This window comes from Amblyomma mixtum, chromosome 5, assembly GCF_055824585.1.
Source record: "Amblyomma mixtum isolate Tamu chromosome 5, ASM5582458v1, whole genome shotgun sequence".
Taxonomy (NCBI): Eukaryota; Metazoa; Arthropoda; class Arachnida; order Ixodida; family Ixodidae; genus Amblyomma; species Amblyomma mixtum.
In genome coordinates this window covers 117,671,372-117,697,921 of record NC_143016.1, presented here as the reverse complement: position 1 = coordinate 117,697,921, position 26,550 = coordinate 117,671,372, and the positions used below count along the sequence as shown (strand labels likewise).

General features: G+C 47.5%; 1 protein-coding gene across 1 annotated transcript in view; it reads right to left on the bottom strand.

Annotated features, from left to right (window-relative positions):
• LOC149343447 (fatty acid synthase-like) overlaps positions 1–26,550 on the bottom strand; it is a 79,790-nt gene that overhangs the window by 25,559 nt on the left and 27,681 nt on the right. The window contains exons 8-12 of the mRNA XM_089546970.1: positions 23,407–23,596; positions 21,544–21,773; positions 16,311–16,514; positions 11,845–12,102; positions 241–457 (exon numbers count right to left, since the gene is read on the bottom strand). Of these exons, the coding sequence (XP_089403096.1) occupies positions 241–457; positions 11,845–12,102; positions 16,311–16,514; positions 21,544–21,773; positions 23,407–23,596 (1,099 nt within the window). The remainder of the gene's footprint in view (positions 1–240; positions 458–11,844; positions 12,103–16,310; positions 16,515–21,543; positions 21,774–23,406; positions 23,597–26,550) is intronic.

Sequence of the window (26,550 nt, the reverse complement as noted above, 5' to 3'; positions counted from 1 at the left end):
CTCCGAAATTCACGTCGATTCACAGTTCCAAATCACATTGGCCATTTTCAAGCGTCAGAGAACAATTTCTTCATTGTTTCTCCTTTATTCCTCTCTACTTTCCCGCGGTTCCACATAATTGACTCCAGGAGCAGTCCTTCATAGCACCGCCATATTACAGCAACTGAGACGCCTCCTCTAGGTAGTGAAAATAGTTAATTGAGGATGTAAAGATTAGAGTTCACATGGAAGGATGCTCACCACTCTTTGGCAATACGATGGCCCTGTAGAAAGTAACGTCTTCGAAGACCACAGGCAACTGGTTGAAGGGCTTGCCGCAGCGCTTAGCCACGGACTTCCAAGCCAGTACCATGTAACCAGCCGCGGGAAAAAGAACGCAGCCGTCAACCTGCTGGCCAGCCAGGTAGGAGCTTCTCCCATTTCCGTCGAGGTTCACCTCGACAACTTCCTCTGAAAACTGTGGGTAAGTGTGTTGTGTAAAACATGGCGACTTAATGACAAGCAAAGCGAATTTCGTCTCCCATCAGGTTTATGCGGCTTGGGGATTAGTGATTACGCAGGTGCAATTAACCGATCACTGTGAAAAGCACACAATCAATTTCCATTTTTATCCCAGAGTTTAATCCCAGGATTCAACCTTCAACGTTCATCAAATTCTACCGCGACTATTTCAGAAAGTGGCCAGGCGCCGCTGCCTGTTGAAGGCAACGGATGGTTCCTCTCGTAGAACAACGTAGAGAGTTCGAACACTAGCAACCTCTAAGGAAGGCAGTACAGCCTTAGCATCTCTGGAGACGAGAAATCACATGTATTGGTGGAACTTATCGCGAACGTAGGTGACAACGTCGGGTGTTTTCGCCTAACGTTTGTCATGAAATCCAAGTTTTCTTATTTAGGCAGGCAAGCCAGCTAGCAGCGTCAAATACTTTTCTGAAGTGTCATCTCGATGTTTGGTGAGACCTCATGAAGAGCAGTTATTACTGTGACCGCTTAGAGTGATGAGAATGCTAACTAACTTGTTCAAACTTTCTCAATCCTTATAAAAGATAGACAGTGCGTCCCAAGTCCTCGCAGAAAAATTTCTTTTTTAGACACGAAAATTCTTGTTGTGGCCCCTTTTTCGCTTCAGCTGTTTCGAAAATTCCGCCATCCAGCCTGATTCTGTAGCGTTTTCTGTCTTCGGGATTAGCGAAGGCAACAGTTCAATGATCTCCACAGCGTATTTCAAGCAGAGGCTAATTCGTGAGAAAGGTTGGCGGTCATCACTACTCTTGCCTACGTGATAAATGTAAAAGTTGTAAATAACCCAACTTCAAGCTGCCTTCAGAAGAATGCCGCTCAGATAAACAAATTAAAACAAGCACGTAAGTGGCTACTGCGTCAACTTGTATCTCGTACTTTAGTTTTACAGCTGTAGCCATTCTCAGCTGAACATGATTACCGTAGTTGCTCCCAAAAGAGTTTCTCAGTTGTATAGGTCGACATCCTAACTTCCGGAGCTAGAAAAAAAATAACTTGAGGTCCGACTGCCATACAGATTCCCCATCAAAAGCATTGAGATGTCAACGTGAGTTTGGGACCGTCATAGTGCATCGCATTTTGATGATACAGTGGCATCATGAGCTACCGGTTACCGCAGATGGTGCTGTATCTGACTCCAGCTGAAAGACTAGCGTAACAATGCAGTATTTAGGAAAAACACGAGTGTAATTTATCCTTACCAATTACCCAAGCGCGTCCATACCGCTGCAGAGAAAATGCTATACAGCTTTCGCAAGAACTTAATCGGAGGAAAATTCACACTGGTCCGATGATCGATCGCAGTACCACTGAATCTTTCAGAGAGTCACTGTATCTACCAAGCTAGTCAAGACTACCGACAGATGTCAGCCCGAGGACGAATTGATCAACATCTGGAAGTGGGGGCGCTGTTAGTCATGTCCTCTTAGGGAGAACTCCAAACTCAAGATGGCGTAGATTTTAAAGACGCTAGCAGTTACAGCAGTAGACCTGGTTCACTTAACTGCTATTGCGACTTTCCCAGACAGGCAGTGGCCCCGGATTTAATCTGCTTACCTGAGCCCTAAGATGTGTCGCATGTGTACAACAGTAAAAAATGAAATAACTAAGTGCACACGCGCTATCGATGCAGTGACGGCAAGGTGGAACTCAGTGCTAGCTGCGGCATCAGCCTTGTTTCCAAATCTTTGTCGCAGTTCTCTTCAAAGCAGGCGGCACGCAAATTTTAACAGCGGCAGTGGTAGCAACTGTCGCACCTGTTGTATTTTGAGAAAGACAAAAGGTGGGCATACGGAAGGCCTTTCCGCACTAGCATGAGTTGAGCCGTCCCCTACCAGCGTGTTCAGCATTTGTAGTCGACATTGTGCCTAGTGCAGGCCTTGGTCTTTCTCTTATGACAAAATTGTCTTTGAGCACAAAAATTACTCATTCCCCTATTTTCCATGCTAATTCCTAAAATTCCATACCAAGTAGACCTAGACACCTCCGAAGATTTACTTTTCCCTGTAGGGTCCATTTTGGACCAACAATTACTAAAAGAAGGGGAAACCCCCCAAATAGAACATTACATAGAGCTTTGTAATAAGGGAGTAATTACTCATTGGCATCCACCCGAGCGCAGCCATACGGCTACAAAGGAAAGCTATACAGCTTTCTCAGAAACTTCGTAGTTAAAGAAAAATTCGTCCTGGTCCGGGGTTCGAACCCAGGACCACCGCTACACCGGAGCAGTCGCTCTACCAATTGAGCTAACCAGGACTTTTTTTTTTTTTTTTCTTTATTGCCTGGCTTTGACACAAAACACTGGACAACACAAACAATCAACAAAAGACAATAACTATGTACACACGACTTGTGGTCAGCCAGCATAAATCTGGCTTCGTCCAATTAAAATTCACGCAACGTACAGAGCGGCTCTAGTCTTGAGAGCCACTCCGGAGGCTCCGCAGCGGCTTTCTGAATGGCCAGAAACATCTCCATACTTTCGCGAAAGTAAATTCTGGCAGGTCTTGCGTCACTGTCACAATGCCAGCCTGCCATTCTGGAGCGCCATATACAGTGGAGGCCTGTCAGCATTATTAAATCGAAAGGCACCCCATCCTCATTTTCAACACATAAGAACCGGATGCCATACGGGTCTAGTGGAAATTCTTTCTTTAATGTTCGCTGCAATACATCCCAAAAATAAACCCCTTCCCAACAGTGTAAAAATACATGGTCTATTGTTTCCGGCTTTCTGCAAATTAAACAGTGAGATCCCCAGGGTAAAAACAATTCCTTTCCCTCTAAAAATTTTTTAACCGGTAAGGTCCCGGTGTGCAATTTAAAAAAGAAGGTTTTTGTTCCAGGCGGCACCTGCATTTTTTTAACTCTCTTTAAAACATCTTTGCCTGGGCCTCCACTGTACAAGGCCCTGTACAAGGGCTCGGGGAAAACTACATCGCACAAGGCACGGTACAGTTTCTTTCGTTTCACACTGGACAGAAAGTCGTTTGAAAATCGCGCGGAAAGAAACCTTACACTGGCTACGACTTCCCGGTAAAAACCGGTGACCCTACTATACACCTCAGCAGTTCCGACTATGTACTCTGGAAGTAGATGCCGCAGCCTAACTTGGCATACGGTACGCAAAAAAGGGTCTCTTGTGTCCCTAAAAAACAAAAAACGATTGACCAGCTGTCGCAAAAACAAATGGCCCAATCCCAACCCCCCGTCTGGTACTCGTCGGAACAGGTTGGTTCGGCTGCAGCGCTCCCATTCAGACGACCAGATAAAGACGGCGAAAATTCGGTGTAGCTTTTGAATACTTAACCGTGAACAGTGCAACACCTGCATTACGTACCAGAGCCTGCTGATAAAGAACAGGTTGCAAACAGTGGCTCTGGCGAAAATCGACAAGGTCGTTCCTTTCCACTTATCAGCTCTCTCCCGTGTCTCTTTGACCTGTCCTGTCTAATAATGTTCACTGTCACGGTAAGCATCGAGCGGAACGCCCAAGTACTTATCTGGTGTCGTCGTCCAAGGCACGCTAGCAAACCGTTCGGGCGTAGATGCCCACCGTCCATGCCAAAGCCCGAGGCACTTCGACCAGTTAACCCCGCTGCCTGTAGCTTGGCTGAAATCCCGTACACATTGAACAGCCTCGCTTATTCCTCTCTTGTCAACGGCAAACACAGCAATGTCATCAGCGTACGCCAAGAGCTTCACTTCGGCTGCTTGTAATCTGAATCCGGTAATACTCCTGTTTTTCAGTATCTTTAAACAAAGGGTCTCCACATAAATACAAAATAAAAGGGGGCTGAGGGGACAGCCCTGGCGCACCGAACGCTGCACGCTAATGGGGGCCCCCAGACTCTTGTTAACGATCAATCTCGTCGTGCAGTTCCGGTATGCCAGGGCCACACCCTCGCGAATAACAGAACCAACGTTAACATGGCCTAATACTGCAAACAAAAGTTCATGGGCAACGCAGTCAAAAGCCTTTTCTAAATCTATCTGGAGTATAGCTACCTGATCATTAGTGTCATCACAGCATTCTAATACACTGCGCGCAACGTGGATATTTGTAAAAATGGACCGCCCTTTAATCCCGCAGGTCTGATGCGGACCAACTAATAAATGGATCACGGTCTGCAACCTTCGTGCCAAAACCTTCATGTAAATTTTGTACTCGACGTTAGTGAGTGCTATGGGTCGATATGCTGCTACCAGTCGTAATCTGTCTGTGTCGTCCGTTTTCGGAATCAGCACAGTATGGGACGAGCCATAGGACGGAGGCAGTGATTTTAGTTTAAAGGCTTCATTAAAGATGACCGTCAAGACCGGGGAAATTTCATGCTTAAATTCTTTGTAGAATGCCGCGCTGTACCCGTCCGGTCCAGGCGACTTACCAGGGTTTAAGCTGTCTATTGCTTGCTCAACTTCCAATTGAGTTATCGCCTGCTCTAATCTGTCTTTAGTTTCGTCGTCCAGGCGCGGCATCTCGGCCAGAAACGCCTCCTTAAAAGTGACAACGTCTACCGGATGCAATGCGAAGAGCGCCTGGTAATGCGCGAAAAAGGCTGCTTTGATATGATCGATGTCCGTTTTTGAAACACCTCTCCATTCTATTTCGTTAATGTGGTTTCTTTCGGCACGGGCTTTTTCTAAACCAAGCGCTCGTTTCGTTGGCGCTTCCCCTGCGGCCACGTCTTCTGCCCTTGCCCTCACCAGCGCTCCCCGATAACGTTCTTCTTCGATAAGCTGTAACTTTTGTTTGGTTTTTCTTATGTCTTCTATCCATTGACCAGGCGCTCGGCATTCTTGTTTGATCATCTTCTGAAGCAGTGCCTTTAGCTCCATTTCCTCTTTTTTTTCTTCATGACGTATACAGGTGGCTCTTTCTATTGCTTTTAATTTTAAAGTTTCTTTAGTGAGCTCCCACTGCTGCCAAATCCTAATGTTGCTACTTGGTTCTATTTTTGCTATTTCTTCCCTTACAGCTCGGTTATAAAATTCGTCCTGGAGTAGCTTGTCATTTAACTTCCACATTTCCCATGAAAAACCATTCCCCTTCTTAATGAATCCTATGCAGCATTGAACCAAACAGTGGTCAGAAAATGAAACCGGCAGAACTACATAACTATTGCATTTAGGGACAGATTCCGCGGATGCATAAATTCGGTCTAGCCGTGCATGACTTGTGCCCTCGAATCGTGTGTACCTTACAGCACGCGTTCCTTCAAGACACTCTGCTACATCCTCGAGGTTGCAGTTCACAATCATTCGTAACAACACTTCGGTGCTTTTGTCCCTGAAACCTCGGACGCTGAGCTAACCAGGACGGCAAGCTTATGGTAGGGTGAGATCGAATTGATCAATAACTCGAAGTGGGGACAGTGTTGGTCAAATGTTTTTTTAGGGGAATCCCCCAAGGTGGAGTAGATTTGTAATAAGGGAGTAATTACTCATTGGCATCCACCCGAGCGCAGCCATACGGCTACAAAGGAAAGCTACACAGCTTTCTCAGAAACTTCGTAGTTAAAGAAAAAAAAATCCCTAAAAAAACTGTTCCCACTTCGAGTTATTGATCAATTCGATCTCGCCCTACCATAAGCTTGCCGTCCTGGTTAGCTCAATTGGTAGAGCGACTGCTCCGGTGTAGCGGTGGTCCTGGGTTCGAACCCCGGACCAAGACGAATTTTTCTTTAACTACGAAGTTTCTGAGAAAGCTGTGTAGCTTTCCTTTGTAGCCGTATGGCTGCGCTCGAGTGGATGCCAATGAGTAATTACTCCCTTATTACAAATCTACTCCACCTTGGGGGATTCCCCTAAAAAAACATTTGACCAACACTGTTCCCACTTCGAGTTATTGATCAATTCGATCTCGCCCTACCATAAGCTTGCCGTCCTGGTTAGCTCAATTGGTAGAGCGACTGCACCGGTGTAGCGGTGGTCCTGGGTTCGAACCCCGGACCAGGACGAATTTTTCTTTAACTACGAAGTTTCTGAGAAAGCTGTGTAGCTTTCCTTTGTAGCCGTATGGCTGCGCTCGGGTGGATGCCAATGAGTAATTACTCCCTTATTACAAATCTACTCCACCTTGGGGGATTCCCCTAAAAAAACATTTGACCAACACTGTTCCCACTTCGAGTTATTGATCAATTCGATCTCGCCCTACCATAAGCTTGCCGTCCTGGTTAGCTCAATTGGTAGAGCGACTGCTCCGGTGTAGCGGTGGTCCTGGGTTCGAACCCCGGACCAGGACGAATTTTTCTTTAACTACGAAGTTTCTGAGAAAGCTGTGTAGCTTTCCTTTGTAGCCGTAAGGCTGCGCTCGGGTGGATGCCAATGAGTAATTACTCCCTTATTACAAATCTACTCCACCTTGGGGGATTCCCCTAAAAAACATTTGACCAACACTGTTCCCACTTCGAGTTATTGATCAATTCGATCTCGCCCTACCATAAGCTTGCCGTCCTGGTGTAAGGAGATAGCGCCACCCAGCGGCGTTCGTGAGGAGAAGACAAAGCACGAGGAGCGCGTGCGGAGGGGAACGCGGGGCAGGTCGAAGAGGATTACGGGCAGAGAAGAGAAGAGCGCGGTGGGCGACGGACGTGGACGAGTTCTGCTGGCTCCCCGAGTTCCGGGCTTGGGCCTTAGCCGCAGACGTCCGGGCCACCAGACCTGGACATCCATCGTCGAGAGCCTCAACCACCAGGCCCAGGCGCTACTCTTCTCCGTCCATCCGTCAGCTGCTCTGCATAGGCCGCTTCGGGCGCCTACGTGACCTTTTTCCGGGATACCAGACCTGGAAACCGTGCCGGGAGCCCACGAACGCTGACGCTGCGGTAGCCTTGCATCGACGTTGGAACGCCAAGAAGCTCCTTGACTACCCGACACCCAGCCAGTCCTCTCCGCTCGTTGCTCGAATAAGACAAGTAGTGTGAACTTTCCTCTTTGATTTTTCTTTTCCCTGTATTGTCCGTAAGCACTTTGTTCTGTTCCACCGTGTGTTTCTTTCCCGTGCGTGGCCGCCCTGCTCTCTTGTTCCTTTCCTTTTTTCTCGCTCGTATTGAAATTGGTTTCCTTTCCGATAAAAGCCGCCTCGTTTATTGTTTGTACTTTTGTGTTTATTTAAAATAAGACCTGCAATTTCACACAGATCCTCACAAATTTGGCGTCCACTACGACAGGACGAGGTCGGTTTTTATTCATTTGCCTGTTGTGTTAATTTAGGAACAATATGAGCGCTTCAGATTTGGTTGCTTTAGGCGAGCGCATGGGCTTGTGCGGCGCGGAGTTACGAGCGTGGGTGGAGGACGAGCTTCGTAAGGCACGGGAAGAGAGAGCCGCGGAGCGTGAAGCTGCGAAGCAGAAATTGGAATTAGAGGCACGGAATTTAGAGACGGAGCGTGAAGCTGCTAAGCAGAAATTGGAATTAGAGGCACGGAATTTAGAGACGGAGAAACAGAAATTGGAGTTAGAGGCGCGGAACTTGCAGCTACAAATAAGGCTCATGGAGGGTGGCGCAAATCCTCCGAGTGACCGTGGAGAGCGTAGCGTCTCATCGGCCAGCTCCATTAACCCGCACAGCCTCATACCACAGTTCAATGAAGCGCGGGATGACCTCGATGCCTACTTAAAGAGGTTTGAGCATGTGGCCACGGGGCAGGGTTGGCCAAAAGAAAAGTGGGCAACGGCGTTGAGCTTGTGCCTTGGCGGCGAAGCACTTAGGGTCTTCGGTCGGCTCTCGCCTGAGGATTCCGTGGATTATGATAAAGCGAAGCTTGCCTTGCTTCAGAGGTTTAGGTTCACCGCGGAAGGGTACCGAGAGAAGTTTCGCCAGAGCAAGCCCCAGGATGGAGAAACGGCCTCGCAATATGCTGCCAGGTTGTTTAGCTTCTTTGACCGTTGGGTCGAGATGCGGGGAGCAGGCCGCACTTTTGAGGTGGTTCGCGAGATGGTCGTGAGCGAACAATTTCTGAACAACTGTCATTCTCGTTTAGCCCTTTTCTTACGTGAGCGGGAGGGCAAGACAGTTGCCAAGCTGGCGGAGGCTGCCGATCATTTTCTTGAAGCACAGCGGCAAAATAACTTGTTGTTCTTCAAAGAACAGGGGGAGCATACGATGAATAAAGCCAAGGACGAGGTTTCAGGTTCACAATCTCGCCTGCGGTGTTTTCTTTGCGAGAAGACTGGGCACAAGGCGGCGGATTGTCGGACGAAGCCGAAGCAATCGTATTGCACCTGGTGCCGCGAGGTAGGACATGATGCCCAGTCGTGCAAGGCTAAGAGGCCAGGAGACCGTGAGGAGTCCGCCTGTTGCATGACACCTCGATATTCACATCCCGATAGCACTGCAGTGGTAACGCGCGTAGAGGGCCAGTTGGGGGAGATGGTCTGTCCTTCCAACCCGGTGGAAACTGCTATGCCCGTGGCGCACGGTGAGGTGTTCGGCCAGCCTGGTTCGGTATTACGGGATACGGGCAGCACCGGTATTGTTGTGCGTGAGTCTCTTGTACCGCCAGCGGCACTAACAGGGAAAAAGGCTACATTATTCTTGGCCAATGGGACCCGTGTAGAAGTTCCGGAAGCGGAGGTGGTGATTTCTTCTCCATACTTCTCGGGTAAGGCCATCGCGCGCTGCTTGTCTACACCCTTATACGACATTATAATAGGCAATGTCCCCGGGGCTAAACCTCCATTCCCGGTTGACCCGCCAGTTCTCACTGATCAGGCAGTTTCCCTTGCCATGACGGGTGCGGTCGATGTTCCTTCCCGTATGGTGACAGCAAAGGTTTCAGAGAGTAGTAAAAGCCCCACTCTGAACACACTCCACTTGTCACGGCCGGAGTTTCGCCTCAAACAGGAAGAAGACCCGACCTTAGAGGTGTGTCGCAGGAAGTTGGGGCAAATATTTCATGGCAAGGGACAGACCGCCCACTCCTTTGATACAGATGACGGTGTTCTTTTCCGGTCGTACCAAGTGTGTCCCGGCCAAGTCGTTGAGCAAGCGGTGGTACCGAAGGGCTTACGCACGCAAGTTCTTAAGTTGGCACATAAGAGTGCATTATCCGGCCATCATGGAATACGGCAAACAATAGCTAGGGTGCTCAGTGAGTTTTACTGGCCCGGTGTACAGGCTGACATTAAGAGTTATGTCAGATCGTGTGATATGTGTCAGCAGACTGTGTCGAAGGCAAGGGAGAACAGAGTGAATAACATCGTAGGACGGGAACATGTAAAATCAGGGTGGAAACCGAGGTCGGTTTGGAGAAAACGGTTTCACAAAGGAAAACGGAAGTACTAGCCGAAAAAGTTCTCGCGACGGTGAAGTGGTTTGATGTGAACAATGGAATACGGAAGAATGTAGCCCACACCTGTTGTTGGAATTGTTTTTGTTTGTTCATGCTTGTTTTTGAATGTCGGCTATCTACTTTTTATGCTTTCCGTGTTTCTTCGCCCTCTATGGACGCTTTACGTTGACTTTCCATGTGCTCTCTGTGCTGTGTGTGCGAAGGTCCGTGAACGCTTCGAACATTGACGACTGTCGTATTGTGTGTGGTGTGTAGTGTGCGCGCTGTGGTGCGGTGTTCTGTGTTGCGATCATCGAACGCGTCTGGTGTCGCTCTCCTGAAGTCGAGTTCTTTCCCTTGGAAAAAACTTCCGAAGAGGGGGCCTTCTGTAAGGAGATAGCGCCACCCAGCGGCGTTCGTGAGGAGAAGACAAAGCACGAGGAGCGCGTGCGGAGGGGAACGCGGGGCAGGTCGAAGAGGATTACGGGCAGAGAAGAGAAGAGCGCGGTGGGCGACGGACGTGGACGAGTTCTGCTGGCTCCCCGAGTTCCGGGCTTGGGCCTTAGCCGCAGACGTCCGGGCCACCAGACCTGGACATCCATCGTCGAGAGCCTCAACCACCAGGCCCAGGCGCTACTCTTCTCCGTCCATCCGTCAGCTGCTCTGCATAGGCCGCTTCGGGCGCCTACGTGACCTTTTTCCGGGATACCAGACCTGGAAACCGTGCCGGGAGCCCACGAACGCTGACGCTGCGGTAGCCTTGCATCGACGTTGGAACGCCAAGAAGCTCCTTGACTACCCGACACCCAGCCAGTCCTCTCCGCTCGTTGCTCGAATAAGACAAGTAGTGTGAACTTTCCTCTTTGATTTTTCTTTTCCCTGTATTGTCCGTAAGCACTTTGTTCTGTTCCACCGTGTGTTTCTTTCCCGTGCGTGGCCGCCCTGCTCTCTTGTTCCTTTCCTTTTTTCTCGCTCGTATTGAAATTGGTTTCCTTTCCGATAAAAGCCGCCTCGTTTATTGTTTGTACTTTTGTGTTTATTTAAAATAAGACCTGCAATTTCACACAGATCCTCCCACCTGGTTAGCTCAATTGGTAGAGCGACTGCTCCGGTGTAGCGGTGGTCCTGGGTTCGAACCCCGGACCAGGACGAATTTTTCTTTAACTACGAAGTTTCTGAGAAAGCTGTGTAGCTTTCGTTTGTAGCCGTATGGCTGCGCTCGGGTGGATGCCGATGAGTAATTACTCCCTTATTACAAATCCACTCGACCTTGGGGGATTCCCCTAAAAAAACATTTGACCAACACTGTTCCCACTTCGAGTTATTGATCAATTCGATCTCGCCCTACCATAAGCTTGCCGTCCTGTTTAGCTCAATTGGTGGAGCGACTGCTCCGGTGTAGCTGTGGTCCTGGGTTCGAACCCCGGACCAGGACGAATTTTTCTTCAACTACGAAGTTTCTGAGAAAGCTGTGTAGCTTTCCTTTGTAGCCGTATGGCTGCGCTCGGGTGGATGCCAATGAGTAATTACTCCCTTATTACAAATCTACTCCACCTTGGGGGATTCCCCTAAAAAAACATTTGACCAACACTGTTCCCACTTCGAGTTATTGATCAATTCGATCTCGCCCTACCATAAGATTGCCGTCCTGGTTAGCTCAATTGGTGGAGCGACTGCTCCGGTGTAGCTGTGGTCCTGGGTTCGAACCCCGGACCAGGACGAATTTTTCTTCAACTACGAAGTTTCTGAGAAAGCTGTGTAGCTTTCCTTTGTAGCCGTATGGCTGCGCTCGGGTGGATGCCAATGAGTAATTACTCCCTTATTACAAATCTACTCCACCTTGGGGGATTCCCCTAAAAAAACATTTGACCTACATAGAGCTTTAGGTAAAAACTGCCTCCCGATTTCTGCACTGATGGTTTTTTTTTTCCTGAGAAAATCAGTGTCGACAGTTGTGTTCGCGACGCGTTTAGCTAGTCTTTAGCTAGCGATGGTGTGCTCTATGTTAGTGCTAAAAGCGGTCAAAGAGGGCCGCGCCCAAAATTACCTGTGGCGAGCTAGCGAAGTCGCTCCATTTAGGAACACTCCACCGCTGCGAATGGTCCCAGCTCACGAGGTGCCCTATGCTGGGCGTGCCCCTAGGTACGGGGAATGGCACTGGTGGATACAGTGACGACAGGTCCAGTTGTACTCCGAGTGTGTGCAGCTTGCCTAGAGATTTGAGGAAGAAGGCTAGGTTTTCCTTGCCACGCTTCATCAGACCCAGGCAGCTGACTTCAGGACCGAGGTCGCGCCGCAGGATAGCCTACGAGGGGTTAAAAGAAGAGTGGTGTGACTGAATGTTAACTGTGTAATAGCAGTCGAATAAATCAGGACATATAATCACATGAGAAGACGGTCACCGCGTATACGAGCAGAGAATGAACCGGGGGTTGAGCATTGACAGAAACTGCCCTAAATATACCCTGTGCAGCACTTTAGTTTGAGTCTCCCACAGTTTGCAGATTTTCAACTCATGAGCACTTCGTTATTATACCTAGATTTATAGCGTAACGTTTTATGCGCGTAAGAGTAATGCGTTACACTTTTTTTTTCAAAGTAGGAATAAGTGTATGACAGGTGCTACTATAATACACCCGATGAAGCAAACATTAGATGGTGATAACTGTTCCGAAGTGATTCCTAAGAATTTTACATGGAAATTTCTTCGTCGAGATGAGGAAGGCAAGTGGACAGTAATCTATGTCGTAAAAGTAGCTGAAAAGGCTTCAAGCCATCGATCCGTTAGACCCAAACAATCTCATTTAGCGCTATTTCATGTGCAACACAGTTTCGGGACGCTTTGACACGCGTACTCATATGTGGCCGCGTCACCGATGCTGTCGGAGTTACACCTACGCTGTGTACAGAGTATGATTTCTAAATTATCTTCTGCTTTCTTCCCCCGTTCCCGTTATGCACAAAAAGAAGCAATTGGTTAGTTATGTTCTGGAATGGATTTCAAAGCCATAAACCTTTCTTCTTCAGCTCTCACCATCTGACGGAGTTCACGAATGAAAAAAGATCTCCACTTCCTCTTCAGGAACAAGAGCTTGGGTGTCTTGACACTACTTCCTTGTCATTCACCTTAGAATCACCAACTTTGAAGGGCAGCAGACTTTACATGGGGAAGAGACTCCAACTCTTTCTACAATGAGTCCAGCATTTAGCTGATGCTGATGACCAATTTTCATGGCGCAAGGGCATCTGTGGCCAAAGAGCGCCCTGGAACAAGGTTGTTTCTTCTACCCAAGGTGGGGTCACCAACCGATTTCCCAAGCATTTCACACTGAATAAGGTGAGCACCAGGCAAGGGAAAGCTTTTAAGTATTTTATCACCGGTGGGTACCCGGTGTCGCACATGATCGAACCCCGCACCACCCTCATGCGAGGAGGATGCTCAAAAGACTAGGTCACCACTGTGGTGCACAAGAATTAAGCAATCTATATATAGTAGCATATTTCCACCCCACAGTCGAATGCTACTTGCTTGTAAGGAGATACAAACACTGCTTACGCTCTGCTGTCGCTACCGACAGATATCGCTACCACCTTCGACAGTGTGCAAGAAAAGAAACGGTGCTTTTTTTTCTCTCTCTCATCATGTGCAGGTGACTTCAAACAAAATTCTTCTCTAAAAAAATTATTTATGAGGGCCACAAGAGTTCTCAAACATCAATGATTTCAAATGAAACCATTGGCAGGTGGAGGCCGTAAACTAGAATGTGCCCCGCATCAGCGTGTTCAGTTCCTGTGATCGCTTGTGTTCTCTAAACATCAGCTTTCCTCATTTTCTGCGCTCTACGGCGTCAGAAGAAACACTGTTTCCTCCGAAGCAGATGACTACATACAAAACACGCGACATTTAGAGCGTAAAGGAGGGAGCCTCAATAACTGCCCAGGTCCAGTAGCGACGCTTGCCATTAATGTCGATTAATCAGATAAAGTAGTTCTCGCACGTACCCGACAGAAAACAAGTGCGAAAGCGATGAGCCTGCATGCAATTTCGCCCATCACAAAAGGTTCAGAAACGAAATACAGTGACAAATGTGTGCAATGACGCCGCTAGTTGAGCACCACCAACAAACTCGATAGAAAAAAATTGCCCCTGGCGACGCAATATGGCAACTGATTCCAAAAGGAAGAATAAAAAGAATAACGCGAAACCTCACAACAAGAATAAGTGCCTCTGCCACAATAATACTTATAAAAATTATGAAGTTACACCAACTTCCAGAAATTTATTTCCTCCCTTTTACTTGATGCACAATGCTGCATACTGTCAGTACCGACTCCAAAATATCAAGGCACTCTTCAAGGTATTAAAGGTGCAGTGAACAGAAATCTGACTCGTCTTTTGGCAGCGGGAACTCGATCTACACGTTCCGAGCATTCTTAGAAACTTCGACTTATTGCCCTGTGTGGCCAATTTCATAATTAAATCGGATTAACGTCCGGCTCGCGCCTTTTTTTTTCTTTTAATTCTCCCCGTACGGTGGGCGGAGTCGACCAACGCGTGGAGTGCCTTTCTGCCAGCTCCGTGGAGGCTTTGCTTTCGCTTTATTTTGTTTTTTAGGTTTCCGTGAATAAATAGTTTCATTCGCAGATAATATAGCCGCAAAATAAGCCCGCAGAAATAAAAATACACGTGGACTATTTGCTACTACGGATTACTCCGCCGACGGCAGAGTGGCAAGCCTCCACGGAGCTGGCTGAAAGGCACTCCACGCGTTGGTCGACTCCGCCTACCGTACGGGGAGAATTCAAAAAAAAAAAAAAGCGGGAGCCGGACGTTAATCCGATTTAATTAGGGAAATCGGTCACACAGGGCAATAAATCGAAGTTTCTAAGAATGCTCGGAACATGTAGATTGAGTTCCCGCGGCAAAAAGACGAGTTCAGATTCCTCTTCACTGCACCTTTAAGATAGGTTAAAAAAAACGTGGCCGCCCGGCTCTGCCTTACTTGTGGCTTGCTGCGAAAATAAGTTTCACTTAGAAGCTCGACATGAAAATCTTCATAAACTTTTGCGCATGATAAAACCAATAACCAGTTGTAACACTCAAAATGCTATGTTGGCCGACAACGCCAGGACGACTGAGCTGAGCAGCTTTGAAATATTTAGCGTGCAGAATTTCCCACCCTTTCGACTGCTTTTCGGCTCACAAAGCTCCACTTCTCGGTTTTCTCTCTGCTTGAAAAACTTATCTTAACAACATTGCGCTAGGCTGTATTGAAAATGCAGAGGGTCATACCAGCTAAATATTAAATTAACATAATAGCGCGTTTAAAAGTTTGTGGGCCCTAAGTAAAAAAAAAAGTCGCGTTTTACCCCACACCCGGCTTTGCCCCACTGTCCCCTATCTGTGTACCTTACTTTCCTTTGAAAGCCGGCGCGATATCTTTGGAGCATAAAGCTCCCAAGAGAAGAGCGCTTAACGGTCAAATGCAGTGTTTTTGTACCTCCGCGAATTTTACAGAACCTTTCCGGATAATTTTGCTGGAGTTTTCGGCAGTCCTGCCACATTTCGCAGCTGAGTGACGTATTGTTGCAGCACAAATAAATTTCAAAACTTCCCATTTTGTGGCCAAAACCGGGGTGATTACTTCGGACAACCCTGCACGTGGGACATCACAGTGTGGCACTGTCGTTAATATTCGCTCAGCGTTCGCTGAAGGCAAAAATTTCGCGCCTGTTTTTAGTCGACAAATAATGACCGAAGCTATCGCTTACAGTCGTCAGTTGAGCCCATCAACGCGCGCACGACAAGCCTTTTGACAGTATCGGGGACGTCAAGAGTTGGCATCTCGTGACATCATATGGCTGAAGCCCAGTTTGGGTTTCTGTTTTAAAATGCTTAGGTCTGACGTTGAAAAGCGGCTTTTTTGTACCAGAGAGAGAGGAAAGAATGCGACGTGATTATCAACTATAAATGTTAAAAAACCGCCGCAGTTCCCCTTTAAGGTGTTGGAGCCTTGTTCTCTAAAGAGCAATGTCGACATTTACAGGTAGGACACCACACTAGCAAACAGGCCCCGCTACGCAAATGATAGTTCATTCCTCGCGTTCCAGTGGACTACTTGAACCAAAGTATGCATAGAGGCACCGGTCGTGAAAGAAAAAACGCTCCTGCGCACCTTGTCTGCGCGTGCAAGTGAGGCAGCGTATCTATAATTGTTGCTCCCCACATGTCCAAATCACTATAGAATGGCATGTCCATGCGCATTTTAGCTTTTGTATTCGTGAGAGCGACGCACTAATCGGGTGACGAAAGAATTAAAAAACACGTCTCAAATCTCATTCGCTGCAGGTGCATCTCCTCACTCCACAACACCTGTGTCTTGTACCACACGTTTCTGTGAAGCACCTTAGAAAATTCTCCAAAGCCTGTAGAGAAAAAATCACAGGTATAGATTTCTTGGCAACCGTTCACAAAGCGCCTTCGACATCTCAAAGCTCGAGCTTTATACTCACCTGCAAAAGGCAATGGGGACCGATCTCTACGACAATAGCGTCCTTTGGCACGTGTAGAAGAGCCTCGTGGAAGAGCACAGGAGCAACGAGGTTGTTGACAAGGTACTCCACGGAGCAGTTTTCGGCTGCGGGCTCATGCCAGCGGTCCTCCGGCACAGAGGAGCTGACCCAGCGTTTACTGCGCGGCTTCGCTTCTGGTATTACCTGTTGGAAGGGGTCACGGAATAATAGAGGAATTAGCTCATGTTACGGCACCGCCGCTCAGACAAATTTGTCGCCTCCCAAGCACAGCTCCAAAAATTAAATCGATGAAGTGCCGTCCACCTGGCGCTGCTCGTAATAACATCGCTCAGGCCCCCCTCTATCGACTGCAGGAGCAGTATAACTGCAGATATCCTTGTTTGAGTGCGCCTAAATTTAAGAGAAAATGATATTAAAAGTAGTGCAGTTCATAGGGAGGGGGCGTTGAATGTTATAGCGAAGGCTCTCTGACGTTATATCTAGACTTCCAAGGAGCACTGGATCCATCACATGTGAAAGTCAAATCGGTCAAATCTAAAAATGACGTTTTGTCTTAACACAGTAGCAGCTTCTAAAATATACTAAAAAACTGTAACCTGACATTATCTCGAATTAAAACACAAGATACCGTTGCTTTTCAGCTTTTCTGATGTCACGAGCCGCCGGGGTGGCTCAGTGGTTACGGTGCTTGGCTGCTCACCTGAAACACGCGGATTCGATATGGCCCACGGTGGTCGAATTTCGGTAGAGGCGAAATGCTAGAGGCCGGTGTACTTTCCGATGACAGTGAACGTTAAAGAACCCCATCATCATCTTCATAATCAACAGCCTGACGACTCCCACTGTAGGGCAAAGGCCTCTCCCAAGTCTCTCCAACTAACCCTGTCCTTTGACAGTTGCAGCCACCCTATCCCTGCAAACTTCTTAATCTCAACCACCCACCTAACTTTCTGCCGCCCCCTGCTAAGCTTGCCTTTTCTTGGAATCCACTCCGTTGCTCTTAAGGACCAGCGGTTATCTTGCCTTCCCATTGCATGCCCTGCCCAAGCCCATTTCTGCCCATAGATGAGTACTGGTAAGATACAGCTATTGTATACTTTTCTCTTGAGGGATATTAGAAAACTGCCATTCATGATCTGAGAGAACATTCCATATGCGCTCCACCACATTCTTATTCTTCTAGTTATTTCCCTCTCATAATCCACACCAGCGGTCATTGCCTGCCCTAAATACACATATTCTCTTATTACTTCCAGCCCCTCGCTAGCAATTGCGAGCTACTGTTCCCTTGCTAGACTGTTGAACATTACTTAGGTTTTCTGCATGTTAATATTGAGCCCCACCATTCTGCTCTGCCTGCCTACCATTGATCATGCTTAGCAGCTCATGTCCTGGGTGACTTAGCAAGGCAATGTCATCAGCGATTCGCAAATTACTTAGGTATTCTTCATTAACTCTTATCCCCAACTGTTCCCAATGTAGGCTACGGGATACCTCCTGTAAACAGGCGGTTAACAGCATTCGCGAGATCGCGTCTACCTGCCTGACACCTTTCATTACGGGGAATTTTATTGCGGACTTTATGGAGGACTATGGCAGCTTTCGAATCGTTATAAATATCTTCCAATATTTTCACATCTCACTCTTCAGCACCCTTATTTCGCAATGCCTGCATGACAGCTGAGGTTTCCACTGAGCCAAATGCTTTTTCGCAATCAATGAAGGCTATATATAGGGGTTGGTCATATTCTGCGCATTTTTCTATCACGTGGTTGATAGCGTGAATATAGTCTATTGTCGAGTATCCTTTACGAAAGCCTGCCTGATCATTTGGTTGATCGAAGTCTAAGGTTTTCCTGAGTCGATGAGAGATTACCTTGGTAAATACCTTGTAGGCAACGGACAGTAAGCTGATCGGTCTGTAATTCCCCAAGTCCTTGACGTCTCCTTTCTTATGAATTAAGATAATTTTAGCATTCTTCCAAGCTCCTAGTACGCCGGAGGTCACAAGTCATTTCGTATACATGGTGGCTAGTATTTTTAACACAATCTCTCCCCCGTCCTTCAACAAATGTGGTGTTACCTGTTCCTTACCAGCTACTTTCCCTCTTTGCACTGCTCCTAACAGTTTCTTTACTTCCTCCTTCGTTACAGGCGGGATGTCCCAATGCTGTGCTCTACTGCATCTCTCAGTAACATTCTGATTGCATTCGCTAGTGTATATATTTGTGAAGAACTCTTCAGCTGCTCTAACTATCTTATTCGTATTGTTAATGACTTTGCCCTCCTTGTCTCTAAGCGCATACAACTGATTTTTACCTAAGGTTGGTTTTATCGTCCCTGCTTTCAGGCTACCTCCGTTCTTTAGAGCATGCTTGATTTTCTCCATGTTAAACTTCCTTTGGCCAACTACCTTGCACTTATTTATTAACTTCGATAGCTCTGCTAGTTCTAATCGGTCTGTGGAGTTAGACGTCGTCATGCTTTGGCGCTTCTTAATCAGATCTTTAGTCTCCTGAGATAGCTTGCCAGTATCCTGTCGAACCATGCTACCGCCCACTTCTACGGCGCACTCCGTAACGATACCTGGAACATTATCGTTCATTATTTCATCATTACGGTCGTCTTCTTCGCTTAAAATGAAAAAATCTTGTTTATAGTTTATGGTTTTGGGGGTTTAACGCCCCAAAGCGACTCAGGTTATGAGGGACGCCGTAGTGAAGGGCTCCGGAAATTTCTACCACCTGAGGTTCTTTAACGCGTACTGACATCGCACAGCCCATGGGCCTCTGGAATTTCGCCTCCATCGAAATTCGACACCCGCGGTCGAGATCGAGCCCGCATCTTTAAGGCGAACCGCCGAGCGCCATAACCACTCAGGCACCGCGGCGGACAAAACGGAAAAATCTGTTCCGCAGCGAAATCCTGAATTCCTCTACTTTCCCTCTTAAAGCTAACTTGTTAATAGCCTTTCGATTCACTAGTTTTCTCCGTTCCCTCTAAAATACAAGCTAATACGAGACCTTACCATTCTGTGGTCGCTACAAAGGACCTCTCTGAGTACCTCCACATCCTCCACCTGGCACCTCCACCTCCACATACTGATGCCTCCACCCGGCACATCCTCTACGATGCCAAGGTGAGCGCACAGTATGAAGTCTACTTCATGTTTAGTCTCACCATTAGGGCTCTTTCACGTGCTCTTCCTATTTGCTCGTTTGTGAAAGAAGGTATTCATGATCAGTAAATTATTTCTATCTGCAAACTCTACCCATAAGTCTCCCCTTCTATTTCTAGAACCTATGCCATAGTCACCTACAGCCTGGTCTCCAGCCTGCTTCTTGGCTACCTTCACATTAAAGTCGCCCATCAGTACAGTGTACTGTGATTTTACCTTGGTCATTGCCGACTCCACGTCTTCTTAGAAGCTTTCAACGATCTGGTCATCATTGCTTGATGTAGGCGCGTAGGCCTACACCACCTTCGGCTTGTACTTCTTATAAGCCTAATTACGACAGCTATAAAAATATACAATTCCTCTATGTTGCCAGCTATATCTTGATTTATGAGGAATGCCACACCTAGTTCTCGTCTGTCTGCGAACCCACGAAAGCACAGTACGCGCCCGGCCTTCAGTGCTGTATATGCCTCATCTGTCCTCCTAACCTCACTAATCCCTACGACATCCCCAATTGATACCCGCTAGTTCCTCAAACAGCTGTGCTAAGCTAGCCTCACTGGAAAGAACCCCAGCTGGTCGAAATTATCCAAAGCTCTACAGTACGCCGTCCCGATAGCATGAGTCGCTTTGGGATGTTAAACCACATAAGCCAAACCAAACCATCTTCGGACGTCAAAATATAAGAACTGTGCGAAGTTCAGAGCAAAAGCAGAATAGCGACAAAATTTATTTTCCACAGGGGTGATGAGTTATCAACTAAAGCTGTGCAGCATATCTGCCTTCCCCCGTCTTCTAAATGATCTCTGGCACAATCGTACATTCCCTGGCGTGTCCACTCCCCGGCTAACATATTACTTACTGCTAAGGATCATGTAGACAACCTTCGCCCAGCCCGCTTAGAGGAGAATGCGGTTGCCAATACTATGCCGTCTGCCACAGCAATGAGGTTTACGTCATGGAAAGCGGAGCTCTAATTACAACTGCTGGGAAACTCTCCGTGCAACTCGCGTATCGAGATCTAGGGCAGTATTCTACAAGCTGCCTATTTTTCAACTGACCATTTCGCGACCATTTGGTAATCTCTCTTTGGTCACTAAGATATATCCGTGGTTTTCAAGCGTCTTTGGGTAGCAGCCCGGCCATTGGGTGGTCGTCGACATTGGGTGGCTGGCGGCCACTGGCTGCTATATGCAGCTAATAGCAGCCAATGACAGGACGGCTTCCCACAGACGCATGACAGCCGCGGGTATATCCTAATGACCGATGACAGGGGAACAATTGGACGCGAATATGACAATAGAAAATAAACAGCTTATAAAATGCTGCCCCTGGCCTCTTGGTAGGGTTCATACCCGGAGGTTCGAAGAGTGTCACGCTACTTCAGTGCTTCATAAAACAGGAAACAGTAGAGAAACAAAAGATGCAGAACGGCATCACAACCTGGTACCCTCACTCGGAGGTAGCAGCACCATCTGTTAACCTCCAAGAAATGGAAAAGGGCCATGGCAGGGACTAATACCGGAGTTTTGCAACAGTTATTACGGAGGAGAAGCTTTGGTATTTCATGAAATGCGCAAAAGAATTGTGGTAATAAGCTGTCGGTAACATGCGGAATATATGAAGAAATCCATTTTCCTTTGCTTCTCATGTGTTTTCGGGATAAGTTCTGCAGGATGCCGTATAATGTCACACAGACTGGGTTTCTATTGCGACCGTTGTGTATGCTCTGATCGCACAGTGCGCACATATTTCGCTTGTTCTGGGGGAGTTATACGCAGAAACTTACGAAATCAGTGCATCCGTCTTTAGACCCGTATCACAGAGGCATGAATTGAAAGTCTAATTTTTCAACGCCAGGAGCCGAACCGAGAGATATTGTTGCATGGTCGCCGATCGGAAGCTAGCATCGCGCCAGAGATAAATTCTCCCCATGACACGATGAATTAAACTCATATAGCTTCAGTTCAACGAGATGCAATGCAGAAAACAAGCTGCGTATAGTTACAACTCCTTGATCACTAAGATATTCACCTTCTTCAAGGCTTTCTCGAACACAGGGGCAATATTCTGCATGTCCTGACTGTGGAAGGCCACGTTCATGCTGTCAACCATCCGGGCGAACACATCTTCGGCTTGCAGCTCCTCGACCAAGGCGGCCACGGCGTGTGCAGGACCGGACATGGTCACCGACTCCACGGCGTTGTGGCAGGCTCTAACCACGCCATCGCAGCAACGCTTTGCCGCCTCCTCCCATGTTAGGCCTGGATAAAGAAGTCATCGAGGCGTCATTGCAACACGGCGTGCGGCGTCTGCGATGTCGTGCAGTTCCAGCATTTGCGGGCTATGTTTAGTATTAGTGTCCGAGATGCCGGTATTGAATGTTTCTCTGTGTCAGAGTAGCAGATTCTGCAATAGCTCATAGTGCGAGTCAAATTCATCCAACCGGTCTCGGAGAGGCCTTATCTGAGTTAAGGAAGATTATCGCCCGCATTTTTTGCGGCTCTAGCACGGAGAAAGGCGGTAATTGAGGGCAGGTCGTTACGCCACATTTTTTTGAAGCCGGAAGCGAGGTCTTTAAGCCAATTGGCTCTTGGTGCTTATGCATGCGTCGCTTGCGCCGCGGTGACAGGCGAGCAGGCGATATCGCGTCATGCCGGACCGCCGGCGGCCGAGAGAAGCGCCGATGGTGCAGATGACGCCGCTGCACGAAGAATCAAAGAATATAGCCCTTGCAAAAACACGGGACTTCAGTAACGTTTTTTCACATGCAGCTCGAATAGCGATACCGAGAACCGTTCCTTAACTTTCTCTTTTACAAGCGCGGTATAGTGATAGGCTATATTGCCGTCTGACCCTCATGTGCGAAGTCCATGGCGGTGGGGTCGTACAAAGCCGCGTTGCGTTCAATAATTCTAATCCGCTTACTGGCCCAGAAACCACCAAAACCGATCCACCGAATAAACTACGATTTCCGCTGAAAAACAAATTGGTTTCGAGGGAAGAAAAGTGCAGTAACTGTCTCACTTAGCGGTGGACACCTGAACAGTACCGAGAAAGACGCAAGGAAGAAAAGAGAGAAGAAAGGAAGAGAGAAAGGGGCGTTGCTGTTAATGGCTCCGGCATTTCTCCTATCTCAGGTGATTTACATGCACTGACATCGCACAGCACACGGGCATCGTCGTGCTGAGCAGCCGAATGCGCTAACTACTGAGCTACCGAGGCGAGTACCGTTGAGAACATCTACGTAATGAACGTAATCAAGATTATCGACAACGATAAAGATAGTTATTTAGACTTTTCAGTTTGGCGTCTCAGTATTAGGCGTCACCACCTCTGTTTTACACCTTCGCTACCAGCGCCACTAAGGCACTGTCTTCCGTTATTAGTGCTCCGACGCTGCCTCAGGTGACCAGGGTTGCACAGGAGTTTCTGAAGCCTGCAGTCACCACGAATTGTTCCGTGGTTTGTTTTACCCCCTGCAGATGGCATTTTATCCGCTCACTGTCATCAACCAGCACCATCGTGTTTTTTGGGCTCCTCTTCCCGCCGTATACTAGTTGCATCGCTGGGTCGTCATCTAACGCGAGCAATTACATACCTAGCACCACTGACCGCTCCTCAAAGTTCGTTTTTTTTAATTTTTTTCTGAGTTTTCTGGGAGAGCATGAGCTTGCTTGAAATTTTAAACCATTTCATTTAGTCCCAATAGGAACTGCTAGGTCGCATTATCGCTTTTTGGTACGATTTATTACCTGTCAATTTGATTCTCCGGACTATGCTTCAATACCACTCAGCGTCAATGGAAGGCAACATCTCAAAACAGAGTCAGCTCATAAAAAGACCTAAATTCATCTTCCGTTTGACAAAAAAAAACACTTCAGCTGCGGCACTCACCAACGGCGGCCATGGCTCCATTAGGCAAGTTTCCCAAGTCAATGCAGTGCCCTCGCCAGTATGAACAAGCCACAGCCTGGTCAGCCGTCAAGCAGCCGTCAGCGTAGGCGCAGCAGATTTCCCCCAAAGAATGGCCCACCATGCCATCTGGCTGAATGCCGACAGAGCCAAGAGTCTCTACTAGCGCCACCTGTCGCCGGAACAAAAGATAATTGCGGAAGTTTCTTTCTTCATTTGACGTCAAAGGCCGCAAGAAACAGCTGCCATCAATTCTTTCCATTCACTGCAATCAGTTGTCCTGACATCTGCATTCTAAAAAGTTTACACAGTCCTATAGTTACAGCTTAAACAATCCTAGCTTTAAGATCTCGAAACTGCCGCCCAACTTAGCCTCCCGTTGGTGTAGAAACTACGTCGGGTATATGCTGTCACCAATGGCACAATTCGCGCTACACTGTTCTCATGGATGTATTTATTTATTTATTTATTTATTTATTTATTTAGTATACGCACATCGGACGGTAATTTTGCATTAATGAGCAGTCGCCTTTCTTAAAGATGGGAACAACTCGAGCGTTCTTCCACTCAAATGAAAGTTTTCATGACAGCAGTGATTTTCTAAAGAGCACAAAAAGGAACTTCGAAAGCATTTCGGCACAGCGGCGCAAAAAAATAGTCGGTAAATATAAGGTCCAGGATATGCTTTAGGTTTCAATTCTAAAAGCAAAGAAAATAAACCAGACAGGCTAATAAAGTCAACTTCTCATAATATGACGCGTTGTACGAAGCGTTGCGCACACATTGTAAGACTGTTTTCGAGAACACGCTGTGAAAATATGCATTAAAATTACATGCAATGTCGATCGAGTCCGTCATTGCATCTTTGTTCAGTGTTATTGTTTTTTCAATATTCCTCTTGCTGTCACTAAGAGAATTCCAAAATTTACTCGGGCAATATCCAACGAAATTAGGTAACGATCTGCTGAAGTTGAAATACTCTTGTTCACGAGCGCGCGCACTGAAGGTTATTTTTAAGCATATGAATAAGACTGGGCTGATGGTAACCTTTCTTGGCACGTTTTAATTTTCAGTTCAGTTGATTAATCTTACGTGTCATCCAAGGTGTGTGTTGTGCACTTTTTTGCACGTTTTTGGCACGATGGCTTTTCGTGTCTAATATTGTTGAAAAAATTTCGAATATTCAAAATCTGTAAGGTAAAGAAAGGTATAAAAATATTCAAGGTAATGATTTATTTTTTCGATATGGAGCAAAATATTTATTTTATTGTGTTTCCATCGATCGCATCGAGCACTTACGACTGCAATAAGAAATCTATTGGGAACGCTTTTGACGACAGCAGAAATGTTATTAGCAAAAAAATCCAAGCCTGCCGATGAGAGATGTGTGTATATATGGACTGTTATAGTGAAATTTTTATACCAAAAATTGCGTACTTAAACTCTTTCCACTTCAAAAATGCTTTTGTCCAGAATTGTTGGGTTGAGACAGTAATGACAAATTTCAGCAAATCGCTTCCACAGCTTACAGACGTCATCACTTTCATTAAAATCAAATCAAAAAGTTTCAAAATGTTCAATCACTGCGGCATCATCAGCCCTTGCATAATCCTTCAGGGGGGGGGGGCGAATTTTTTTAGTACGCAAAGAAAGTTTGAGGGTCAGAATACCCCTGCTACATGGTCGGTATCCTCAGTCAGGGACATCGCACGACGAGCCCGACGTCGCGCGCCCGCTTTACTAGAGCCCTTTGGGACTCCAGTGTGGAGCAGTTGATGAGGGCAGTTTCCCATGCCTCTTAGGGGGGGCAGGGGCAAGGTGAGGATTCTTAGTACATGCCCACACCATGTGAAAGACATCGCAGATCTCTCCACAGTGCGCGCAGCACCCATCTATGTTCAGATCAAAGTGTTTGGCGATGGCAGGACAGAGAAGAGTTCATGTCTGCAGGCGCTGCAGAGTTCGCTCCTCCGCCTTACTCAGTCCCTTGGCAGCTACCGGGTAGAGGCGGTGGCTATGGCAGTAATGAATTAAGATTTCGCGGAACCGCAGAAGCGGTTTATGAGCTTCTCAGCCAGGAGATCTAGGATAAGGAGCCCGGTGTGGGAGCCCTCGGGCGGCCGCATCGGCGGCCCATTGACTCGTAGACCCTGGTGGCCAGTAGCCCAGATTACGTTTGTGCGAGTTGGATAGGCGGGAGCCCATCTTAGAATTTGGGAGCCAAAAGGCGATATTTCCCCTGCAAGATAATGTTCACAGGCCTGGAGGGAGTTTGTGATAACCTTTCTCGATTTTGGATCGGCGGCAGCGAGAGCTATTGCAACTTTGTCCGCTCGCGTTGATTTTGGGGCCCGAAAAGACAGCCCATCGACATTCATTCCTCAGTGGACTACGGCAGCCGTGTAGAATCCTGCGGGCGACGGCCCTGTGATGTCCTCGTAGTAGACGCCCTGTTTAGATACATATTGCCTTTCAAGCGTGTGATCCCGTGCTTGTCGTCTGCCTTCATGTGAAGTCATGTCCATGTTACGCGGGAGTGGAGCGACCTAGAGCATGTGGCACCACAGCAATGGGATGTTCTTCGTCCCTTCTGGTATGCATGTGTGTTGGATGTCTAAGCGGTCTAGCAGGCGGCGCCCAGCAGCCGACTACGAGAGCCGCGTATATTGGCTCACGAGGTGGAATTCCCGCAACCCCTGATAGGAGGTTACAACCCCCAACGCCTTCAGTTTGGCATTTGAGGTAGCCACTGGGAGGCCCAGTGCTCGCTTTGTTGCCTTCCTGCTCATGGCGTCAATGCTCTCGTCTTCTTGTTTGGTGGTGAGTAGGTGCGGCACGGCGTGGAGGATCCGTCTGGTCACGAAGGCATGGACGAGCCGTAGCGCGTCCCTGCACCGCAGACCACCCCGCTTGCTGGAAACGCGGTGGATCATGCGCCCTACCTGTTCGCCTATGCGCTTGAGTTTCGCTGTAGTAGAGTCCGGCCTAAGCCTGTTAAGCGCATTATTCCATGAACACTGTATTCGTCACATTAGATTTAGTCAAGTACTCTTCCCTTATCAAAAAATGAGTCAATTACGGTTTTTCGTAATCCTTGATGCAGGGTGGTAAGGTAATCTGAAACAG